Source organism: Anser cygnoides, chromosome 12 (genome assembly GCF_040182565.1).
Source record: "Anser cygnoides isolate HZ-2024a breed goose chromosome 12, Taihu_goose_T2T_genome, whole genome shotgun sequence".
In the NCBI taxonomy this organism is placed as follows: domain Eukaryota; kingdom Metazoa; phylum Chordata; class Aves; order Anseriformes; family Anatidae; genus Anser; species Anser cygnoides.
The window spans coordinates 7,988,679-8,001,114 of NC_089884.1; the positions used below are offsets into that span (position 1 = coordinate 7,988,679).

The 12,436-nt window shown below is 33.4% G+C and overlaps 1 protein-coding gene across 3 annotated transcripts in view; it reads right to left on the reverse strand.

Annotated features, from left to right (window-relative positions):
• Positions 1-12,436, reverse strand: part of CDH8 (cadherin 8) — a 148,884-nt gene that overhangs the window by 33,587 nt on the left and 102,861 nt on the right. For all 3 annotated transcript variants that reach the window (XM_048068930.2, XM_048068929.2, XM_048068931.2), the window contains one exon: positions 2,385-2,506. In XM_048068930.2, the coding sequence (XP_047924887.1) occupies positions 2,385-2,506 (122 nt within the window). The remainder of the gene's footprint in view (positions 1-2,384; positions 2,507-12,436) is intronic.

Here is a 12,436-nt window from a genome sequence, read left to right on the forward strand (position 1 = left end):
GTTCAGTCAATATATTTAGGGGCTGCAAATAATGTCTCAGAGAAGGTTCAGATGTAATCTCCTTTATGGTGATTCATATTTAATTTAAACTTACATTTAAACTGAACTGTAAATGTAAATACACTGAAATACCACAACACAACTGTGCCTTTTCTGCGTATCTAACATTTCAGTTTAAACTCTGGAGAAACATCCAAATTAGGCTTTTGTTAGTATGCAAAATGGTGGTCTTTCTCACATTAGCTATTTTGTAGCGGTGACATATTTCATTTTTGGAATTCTACATCTTGATGGATTAATATGATTTATTGCAAAATTTGAATATAGAATAATGAGCACAAGAAAAAATAACCCAGTAGTATAGATATGAAAATGTTTATTAATATATATGTAATATAAATATTATAAAATATTTATTAAAATATATTTTAAATGACAACTTTAATTTAGAACCTAACCTTGATTATTCTGCTATTCTGCACTGCTGCATACTTACTGTCCCCTTAATGTTATTTGATTAAAACAGAATAAATTGCAGGATCAGTGCCACCTCATCAATGTTGGCAGCATACTGCATAACCATTTATAAAGTTCACATGAGAATTCATGCTCAAGAGACATCTGCCATCAGATCAAGAGTGTAAGTGTTGATGAGGTTGAAGAATAACATATGGTTTAACAAAAGTTGTCCATAAGTGCTTAAACAAAAACCTCTTTTAGCAGCTGACTCCCAATTACCTCATTTATTGTTTTATTCCAAAGTGAAAACGGTGGAAAGATTTTTCAAATCTCTTAAAGCTGAAATGTGACAGATAAATATATCCAGAAAACACTATGCAACATATCTTTCTGACTTCAGGGAAGCTTACTGAGCCTTGGATAAAGCTATTCTCATTACGATTTAATATATCATACAAAACATAACTACTCAGCATCTGAAATCCACCCTGAGCGAACAGAAATCCGCTCTGAACTAGAGGAACTTCAGTACCAACAGTAACATAACTGTCTGCTGAGAAATGTCTGCACTTCAGGGCACATTTCAATAATCTTTTCAGTGGTTAGACAGAATTTTTCTTTCTTACGTGACACCTTTTTGACACCTTTTTAATTAACAAAAAGGGGTGCTGCTAGAGAGTCAAATCATCAGTAACAATCCAGTCTTGATAGAGGTAGGTCATCATATACTACTATATAGGTTGTCATTTAGTAGAACTAAAAGAATATAATTTATAACTTTATTGTCAGGTAACCTACTTTGGAAAATAGTGAATTCAATGCCTAACACCCACGAGACACAGGAATAGTTGGATTAACAAGTCTAGTGTCATGCTGTCAACTGCTGTTTATTTAAATAAAATGTCACAAGCTAGAAATAAAGTTTAAAAACAGTGAATTGCTATAACATACTGTATTTCTCAAGTTGGACAAAAGTTAAATCTCAGTTACTGCCTCGTTTTGTGAAAGTCTAAATTTTCTTCAATCTTTACCTTGCAATTTATATGACATGAAATATTCTTCCCTTATTCTGTACATTTGTCATAAAAAATGGATGCTTTTTAAAAAATGTGTTTAATTTCCCTTGAAAAAGGGTACAGATGTTAAACCTTGCTTTTGAAGTCTAGCTACATTTATTTTACCTTGTAGTGTTTTGTAAATTTCTTAGCCAACAGTCTAATTTCATCAAATTAAGAAGGAAATTATGTGCAAAATCACTTTTTTTTTTTTCCCCTGAGATATAAGAAAAACGTGGAACTCAAGTTCTCCAACACCCTGTCTCTCTTTAAATACTTTAAACTCGTTTACAAATTACTTGACTTTCCACCAAGTTCTGGTTTGCTTTCTTGTTTTGTTTTTTGTTTTTCCAATTATCATAGAAAACTGAGTAAGAATTAGATTGAGATAATAACTGAGATATAGGCAGAGGAGAATGGTTTTATCGTTTTAAGTTTTTCTCCTAAATTATACCTATGACAAACTGCAATATAGTTCAATGTCTGAACTGAGATTCAGGCTGGATTATATTTTTAACTATTAAAGTATGTGAATTTATGAAGTGATGAGCTCCATCAAAAAGACTGGAAACAGTGAAAGCTTAAAGACTTTCGATATTTCTTCTGGATATTGACAGAAGATACCTACCTTTACTTTAAAACTTTACAAATTTTAAAAACATATATGTCCTTATATAGAAAGATCTATCAGAGAACATGATCACAGATATATCTTAAATGAATATTTATGGTTAGCAAGAACATAGACACATATTTTGGGAATAAAGATAAGATAAAATGACAGGAAGAAACTGCACCCCGTTCTCTCACACCAAATTACTCAAAAATTACTCAAAAATAAATTACTTCGAAAACCATGGAGATACTTACTTGTCCAGGCTTCCCATTCTCACATAAAAATGCTTCGTGTTCTGACGCAAACTCAGGAGCGTTGTCATTTACATCAAGAACTTTGATAGCAACAGGCACCCGGGACACTTGACTGTGGTTCCCTAAGAAAAGAAATCATAGCATAAAAGGTAAACAGATTTAATCTGGGTTTGACACAAATTCTTCAATAGAAACCATACTGTCCATGCTTGATTGGGTTGTCTTATCTGTAATGGATCGTAGAGTTGGAGCATGAGATAAAGATGGATGGCCAGTATTTTATGGTTGAAAAGAATAAATACACCCCTATTATAAACAGCGTTTGTTGGAGATTAGCTCAATGAAGACCTTTCTTGCACTAAATTGGTAAGATTTTTCTTTGATGAAGTTTGTATTGTTTTATTGATAAAGTCCATTATACATGGAAAAGGGAAGGCTGTAAACAACAGAGATTTATTTCTTTGTTTATCTTTGGCAGAGCGCAGAGCATTTTACTCTATTAGCATTTCTGACTGCACTTCTATTATTTCTTCATTATAAATACTATTAATGTGGAGACCCACACTGTGAAAAAAGAACATTGTAAGATTGACATAGGTAAAACTAGATTGCACTTTGGACTAGTAAAGTGCTTTGATTCATGTGCAGCTAACCAAAAATATGACCTGTGAACATAGTTCTTCACTGAAATAACGTCTCATCATTTATAACATAAAGCTATTTTGCATAAAGGAGTTTATCATTGTAGACTAGAATAATCTTATTAAGCTGTAAGTAAAGAAAAGCTAAAGCAACAGTTTGCATTCTACTTTGAATAATTCAGTCAGTTTCTAGTCTTTCCTTCAATTCAGCATAGTTAATTTATTTTAAGAGACTATTAGTAAATATTTTAGGTTTTATGATTTTCCCCCAAAAAGCAAATACATGAACTTTACTTAAACTGAGATGACCAGCTGATTTGAAGTTTTAAAAAATGTTCTAAAGAACATGCATGCCTGTGCAAGTAACCCAATCCTAGTTTCAAAAACCATCTTTTACTGAATTTAAGCTTACAGCACAGTATTTTATTGTGCTTATACCATTAACAATTGCACACTACATGAATTAAACTGCAGGTCAGACTTGCAATTTAGCTATGTGCTTTCACCTTAAATTCTTACTACAGGTGAGAAAGCTCCTGCGTTAAGAGTCAGGGTATCAATGTACGTATGTGACAACTTAGCAGTCTATATGGGTTCCATTTTCTAACAATACAGAACTGACTTAGGAGAAAACAGAATTAATTCTTGGGAGCAGGAAAGAAGTTGCTATTGACTTGTAGTCCGTGTACCTGTGATAATAAATTTAAAAAATTAAAGTAGGTTAGGCTTTGCCAGTGGCCTGGAGGCCAGTGATGTGGCTGGTAGCAGCCCTACAAGTGGTAAAGATGATTACAGGAAGAACCACAGAATATAGTCTATGTTTGTGTTTTCCATCAAAGTTAGTTGTGTTGTGACTTAATCAAACCCTTCCTCTTGCATATTTTTTTTTCCTTGTATGCTAAAAACAGCCATAATTTTTGAGGCTTCACCTATAAAAGCTTTACACTTGCTGGATGGCAGGAAATACTCAAATTCCACCTGTATTGAATATGGAAGATTACAAGACATCAGACTTTAAATACTTCCCATTTGAAGAAGTCACAAGTTTTAGTTTCGAAAAAGACGTGTTACAGAAGAAAAAGAACCTTCCCCCACCTCCGAAATATTATAAGAATAATATTTATGTCAGTTTCACATCATATGATCTTACTTATTAATAGGTGAGGTGAACACTTATGCCATGAAATAATAATGTATTTGAAGTCAAATAAATGTTAATATCCAAATAATGAATCCCAAACATTTAAAACACATTTTATCTTAACTTGATAAAAATACAGACAATGAATTTCTAGCTTATCATAATTCTCAGCACTAGTGTCATATTTAAACACTAAAGATTCACTTTTATCTAAATTAATGAAATGATAGCAGTTCAAATTTTAAAGACATTACAGAGAAATGTAATTAATTAGATAAGCTTCTAAAGAAATTATTCATGTCCCTCATGACTGCCCCCAAAATGTTTGTCTTTCATCAGAAATACAAACATTAAATTTAAAGATATTATAATTAGAAATTTGATGAGAATTCATTTAAAAAATTAATCTACTAAACACAAGAGAGGCCCAACTAGTTGTTTGGAAATCTCCAAACAAGGGGATACCCGCTACCTATTAGGGTTCTTGTGATTATGATGAAATTTATTGCTGAGAAGAGAGATGGTGAGGGAATTTTATCTACTGCTTGTACTGTCAACCACATGAACACATTGTATTATTTTGTCATTGCAAATTTTTCAATGAATTTTCACTTCATACTAAGTGAAAATAAATGAAATAAATAATCACCATAAATAAAAATCACTCTAAGTGTACCTATTAAAACAAATTTATGAATTCTCACTAAGTAAATCCTGTTTTCACTTGAGGATGAGAACACTGACAAGATAAAAGAACTCTATCTGCCCATTTTCATACTTTAAATGTCTGCAAACTTCTCGGTGGTAGAACACGTATGCGGAGGATGACCTTCTAAAGTTTAAATCCATTGCTGTTAGCAATGCCCATTGTCTTTGTTTCCTCACAAACAGTAGGAAACATTTGAAGTTGATCCACACTGATGTATTAGAGCAAAAAATGTTATGTTTGCATGGGTAGCTGTCCTGGAAATTTTAGTTTCATTCACATAAACCAGCTGTTGAAAGCATTGGCAGTTTCTGAACTGCCTGTTAATCCTTGACTTCTGCCAATGTCCCCTTCCTAGGAGATGTGCTCTCCTTGTTCACCTCCACAGATGGTTCTTTCCTCTCAAGCATGCACCCAGGAATCCCCAGGGGTCAATGAGGAAAGAGAAGGCTAGCTCTTCGCCATCGTACACAGCTGACCTTCACATTGATTAGTATTCAATGGTCAGAATTTTTCCTTGTTTGTGAATGGAGTCAGCTCTTTCTAAACTAGTGACAAAATTGAATTTTGAATTACTTTGTGTATATATATCTTTTTTTTTTTTCCCACTGAACCACACAGTCAGTAGAATTAGGGGAGACTAAACATTTTATATTTGATGTAAATAGTAACACCGTTTGATTGAATTCCTATGAAATATTTTATGCAAAATCATAAAAGGGTGTAGAGTTAGAGATATTCTAAGGAGCTAACTGAATTTGTAAAGGCTTCATCAGCTGTATTTATGGTGATGCACAGCTTAAAGAGATCTACCCTTGAGTCTTGCAATACAAATGTATCATTAGGGCTGTCACTTGAGAAGCAATGTCTTAGCTGGAAAATTTAGGACATTGAGGCATTCTATTTAAAAATACTGAGCAAAATTTCCACTAGTCTAGTTTACCAAAATCCTTTTCAGGGTAAAGCTGCACAGAAGGATTTAGTTTTTAATTTCAAATACATTCAACTAGTCATCTGTGGACAGCACTGCCACAGCACAGCATGTATCTCTAAGAAACACATATGCAAATAGTGTAGATAATTTCCTAGAAGTAGAACTCTTTTATGCGCTGCACTGAAGTATCAATTACTGTTCACAGTTGTAAGATCCAGCAGTCTGCTGTAGATGAGCACAATGCACACACACACAGATACACACACAGAAAAAAAAAAATAAGAAAAAAAATCTAGACAGGTAAGAAAGGTATAAGGAAAGGGTAATTCAATGACAAAATAAGTAGTGGAATTATTGGTGATAATAAATAAATTTCCAAATATAATGGAAAGTCAATGTGAGCTTAAAAATGCATATTGAAAGGTTTAAAAGCTTTTAAGATGCCTTCTGCTCTTCTTTTAAGAAGCTCTTCTGTTTTTCTCCCTAGTTCTCAAATTGTATTTGAACTTCAAATGCTTGAATTATACACCTTGCTGGTAATCATCTTTGAGTAACATACCATTGAAACACTCAGGATAAAAAAGTGCTGCAGTTTGATACAAAAAGGATAGTTCAGATGAGAGAATCAAAATCAAATAAAAAAAATCCTATGTTCAAGCCATTTAGTGTCTCCAAACTTAAATTTTGTAGGCTGCAGATCTATGCTAGTTCTTACTGTGATCAACTTCTTTCATCCTTCCTGAAAAAAAACTACGTATCTGAGAAAAATATGTGTATCACTGGAAGTTTCTAATGCAAAGCATAGAAATGTTAACATTGCTCCTAGATGCAGCAAGTAATACTAGGAGTAGTTAGACCTTATAAATCAAATTTGGGGTCTTATTCCATAGCTGGCAGAATATAATGCCAGTATTCAGTTCCCATAAGCATTTCTTAAACACTTCATAAACATGCTTAAAACACTTCTCCATTGTCTTTCCTTGGTAGATATATGTACCAGTGGTCTTAAAAAGCAGTGGTCTTTACAAGAGAGAATTACTGGCTGGAAAAAAAAAAAAAAAAAAAGTAATTTCATCATTTATTTAACACAAAGAAATCCAGTTTCATCCACTTCTCCCTTATTTAATTAAAGCATCCAAATCACATCAAAGTTCTCTTTAAAAAGTCATAAACTGTCTTGCATTTTAACTAAAATGAAGTACCTGAATAAAAGGTAGACTCCTCGAAAATAACACATCTTTTATTATTATTATCGTCATCATATGGCTTGGAAATAGCTATTTCATGCTTCTCTGATTCAGTGAAATTTCTACTCTAATAATATTTTAAATTAGAAGTCCTAGTTCTAACAGAGAAATCAAAACAAAATCTGAATCACTGACTTAATAAAAACAACAGCACTTGTTTTACATCTCTCATACTTCAAACTTATTAAGTTGTATTTTAACAGATCTGTTCCCCACGCCTTTATCAAAGTTTTATCCGATGACTTTAGTAAGATAATCTACATGCAGGACAAGTTTATTTTTCCTTTTTGGCTTTATGTTGTCATTTTCTTTGTGCAATCATTTACCTCTAAAACACTGCAGCTTCTAACAATTCTTTTGCCATATAAAACTAACAACTCTGCTTCAAGAATCCTGTGAAACAGAGATGCTATTGTGAAACTGAAACTTTATTTATGTTGAAGTTTAACAGTAAAAATCATATCTAGCAATAAATACTGTGTTCATTTGTCTGAAGTGTTGTGTAATGATCTGATTCAAAAGAGATTGACTGCCTGATAAAGACTCTGAAATTCTTTTAAAAATAACATACCATAAGCTATTTCTGAATTTAGATAACATTCAAACAACCAAACCAGAAAGAAACAAATAAACAGGACTGGTCACCATAAAGATTTAACAACACCCCCGTTCTTAAATTTTTAAAGGATGAGAAAATACAGAAAATACTGAAAGTTGTGGAGTATCTGTAAAATAACATAAACATATCAATGCACAGTAGAATGTCTTCCGAATAAAATGCTTAGACAAGAAACAAGCCCTTATTCAAAATTTATATTTATTTCAGCACACTGTAACGTATTAGAGGAGTACAGATTTTGGTGAGCCTCTGCATGTTCATATGTGTAGGAAGGAGGGAGAAATAAAAAGATATGAAATATATTTCTTGGGTTTATTCCTTAAGTCATTCTATGGGAGAAAAATAACAATGGTATTGAAAAGTTTTGTCACCTTTCAGTAGATCCCTCAGTTTATTTTATTATGGTCTACAGGTGAAAGAGGAACAAGTCAAGAACAAAGCTATGCTACAGTCTGTTTTTATTTCCTCATGAATAGACTGTCAAGTTTAACCAAGGACTTGCTCAAAATCCTCTACTTCCTTCAGTTTTGTTCATTTTTCCACCTCTCATTGCTATGAAAAAATGTCCTGCAAAATGCATGCTTCCACAGGTATGGACAAATCAAAGAGAACCATACATAGCGGCTAACCAGGTAGAGTGTGTGTTTTGACTGCATATTGTGAAAAGGAGGACAAGTTGGGGGGGGGGGGGGCGGGGGGTTGGAATCTGAGGACAGGCTACATTTTCAAGTAAATGACTTCAAATATAAATTTGTATTTAAAAGGTAATTTCACCTATAAAGAGTGACTAAGATCTACCTACCTTTAATAAATACATAAGATGTATGGCTTACGATAAAAGGACAGATTATACTTTCAGTTTCCTGCTAATACAAAAAGAGAAAAGAAAGAGTAAAATTTCCATGATAGATGCACAAGCCATGACAGAAAACGTTTCTTATATAAAGCCATATTCGTCGAGCCTCGTTCAGATGCTCATTTTCTTTTTCTGTGTTTTTGTTTGGTTGGTTTTGCTTTAGGGCACGGAAGACATACAAAAATATTTAATATAGCCCATAATGAATAGAAAATTTGAATCAGTTACCTGAAATTTGCAGAAAAATGAAACATGTCTACAAAAAGACCAAACATCATTTTCTTACCAGTGACATTCACCTAACTCAGCACAGAGTCCTTTGCTTGCCACTGTAGTAGCAAAGTAATTCAAACTGACTGCTTTTGTATTTACTTTTCCCTTTCACTTCAATGCCTGATTCCACTTCTACTGAAGTTAATCAAATCTCTTTTACTCTGAAAGTTTAATCAAGTCCTTGTCCTTAATATTACATGATCTATTTCCTACATTTAAAATAATATAAGATTTAAAATTTAAATATAATTTAAATTAAAGCCATGACTTCAAATGGGTACTTTGTTAACTTCAAAGGATCAACATGGGTATATAAACTTGATAATAAAACAATATATATATATATTAAAGAGTATATTATTTTCATATAGACAATATATATTAAAGGAATCAGCTCCCATTTTGCATATCTAAGGGCAGGCTATCATTTGATACTCAAATGCAACCTCTTTGTTATTTTTCATACCATTAAGCTGTGCGGTTATTCATCAGCCTAACAAATAGTTACTCTATAATTACCTCTGATCCTTGGTGAATTGAAAGATCCATTTGCAAAACTGGGAAATGTTTGTAATTCTTTGTAGAAGTGTCGTATTTTGCTTGGTGTATATGCATGACTTTGTCTTGTTTGAATGCATAAAGAGAGATCAAGAGGGCTCGGAAAGGCAAAATTAGATTCGAGCAGTAAAACACCCCCTCAAATGTAGTTTACAGATGTGAAGAGTGTCTCCTACTAAAACCCTAGCTATATGAGAAAATCAAAAGATACCGTTCTGTTTAAATTTTGCCATGCAAGTTAAAAGAGGAAAAGTTACCTGCTGCTGCAATGTGACTGAGAAACAGGGTTCATGGTAAGTGAGCTGTAATTTTGTCATTAAGTGAGCAGAGGATAAACTAATGATATGAAACTGTCATATCGATCTTAGAGCTGGAGGGGAATGTCAAGCCTAGGCAACCCTCCCCTTGTGCCCCTTCCCACAAACCCAACAACCCAGAAACTTGAGTTTCAGGTTATCATAAATCACTTTCAATGGTGGTCTCCCTTAACTCACAGTATTTGTGTTTTGAAAAATTCACTTCAGCGTCACCTCTTCCTATTCATTCTTGTGGACTTGGAAAAGAAAATGCTAGAAGACATACTAGATATTAGATGTACTAGGTAACGTGAGTGCTCATTACATTTAACCTACATACTGCATAAGAGAGCGATTAGACTGCACGGGGTATGCACAAGGAGAGAGACGGATGAATATTAAAGTCGGAGGAACAAAGGGATGGGATGAGCCTTGAAAAGAGATTTAGAAGGGGCATCCTAATCAGAAACTGTAGCACCTTTTCAATATTTGAGTAGCAATTATGGGTACTTGTCTCTTCTCAGAAGCTCTGGTTGCAAACAGCATGTCCTTAGAGACTGTTCTTCTGCATATCTAATTTTGACCACAGTGAGCTTTATATTCATAGTGACACATAATCAAGTTATATGTGACACATCAATATGAGTAAACAAATACATAATTCAAAATAAATTATTAGTATAGCTGCTTGAGCGGGTTGTATTGGAAGCTGCTATAGTCATGTCAGGTTCACGACAATGAAAACAATGCTGTTTTATTCACGGATTCTAAATAAATCCTCAAGGAAAAAAATTGTACACTGCCAACATCCTTCCACCCACACATCTATCCAGAGACCAAACTGAAACAAATGTTGGCAGAAAACAACCTATATTTCTGATACAGTATTGTGTTATTCAGCCCTATTTTTCGCTAACAAGGATGCAAGTCAGGCTGTAGTTTGCAGTTATGTCACTTTCAATAAATTAACTGTGTTACATATGTAAGAGGTGAACTGTTATGAGTACAGAAATTAACAATACGGTTTAAGTTTTGACAACTATTAACAGCGGACTTAAAAACCAAAAAGAAAGGCGGGTTAGAAATGTTTGAAGTTACACAGTTACTTTTTTTTTTTTTTTTTTTTGCAAAATCAATGCAAATAAAAGAAAAATCCAGATCAGTTAACATGATAAAGAGATATACATCACTTCAAGAATAAGCAATAGCAAAACTAACCACAACTGAAATCTCCAGAAACATCTGCAACTAGGAAACACTATTCTATAGACCCTCAATTTTAGCAAAAGGCAGCTCCAAGCTTTTGAAAAGCTTTTTTCACTTCCTTGTGACACCTACCAGTAAGAAAGACAAAAGAGTCAGGAAAACAGGGAACCACAGAAAACTATTGGGAGCCACATAGAATATCCTGAGTTGGAAGGAACCCATAATAGAGAGACTAGCAATAACAACAGTGTGATGGAAATGCTACTAGATCGTTACTTCTTGCAGATCACAGCACCACATACCTAATTAGGATTCCAGATTTTTGGAGGCAGTGTAATGCCTTAATTGTTGTGAGGAAGGAGTAGGTTTTCATTTCTAAATATCACATTGAGAAAAATGTCCAGAAAATAATATGGTGCCATTGAGTGGCAGAATAGGATCTGCCTCAAAAAAATAAACCAGTGAACAGGCAGAGAGAAAATTATTTGAAGAAAAGTTTAAGACACAACAAATGTACAGGGGCATGATTTGCTGCTGTGTTGCTTGATTCCAGGTTAATCAAGAGAACTGTGCTAGCATGAAGGAGTCAGGAATCTGGCCCCCACTTTAGAGCAATTACATTGTTAATATGCTAATACATCATGCATATTAAAATGTTATAAAATATTGACTCAGATATGCAAGGTCTTGTTGTCAATTATAATTAGCTTTGAAACTTTATAATGACTAACAACAATAATAACAATAAGCAGACTGATTGAGGATAAGACGTCTGGAATATTTTGGGGAATATTTGGAAATACTTTTACTGTAAATGATTTCATGAGTGGAGTGAAGTCAAATAATTAATAGCCCAAATGAAACCTCTCTCTTCCTTACTGTTAGTCAAAACATCAAAATGCTTTAAGAAAACTTTGTATTAAACAAGACCGTATCACAGAAGCATTTAAATGTAACCATTTTTAGAGCTCATATTCCTTCCTGGGACTAACTTTCTTAATAGTGTAATTTATTGATCTTACGTTTCCCTTCATGGATAAAATATTGCTGGATGGGCTTGACTTGATTCAGGTTCTAGAAGTTTAGCATCCAAAAATTCTTACTTGCACACCACCAGCAAAAAGATGACCCCAGCAGACCTGCATATACCTTTTAAAATGCTCTGTTTTTCAGACAGAAAATACCATCATTCTTTGTCAATCAGAAACTTTACTAGAAGCTCAAAGCATGCTACTCTGAGTAGAGTCTTTATTCTAGGAAAAAAAAAAAAAAAACTGCTTAAAGAAGATTGACTAAAAGAAAAATAAAATCCAGTTACAAACCTTTACTCTGACCTACTCTTATGCTTCAGTCTTACAGAAAAAAAAAAAAAAAAAAGGTGGAGATTTTAGATAGAGTCACATTCTTCTTAGAAGGAGTAAATCAATTCTTATCAAACTAGATGAATACTAGACAGCATTTTTAAGATGAATCATACTTTCTCAGAAATTTTTGTTATCAAAGTGTTCAAAGTGCAGATGGCCAACTGTTGGTTGTTCAGTTTAACAATGTGCACATTTTGCTAATATCTTAGGT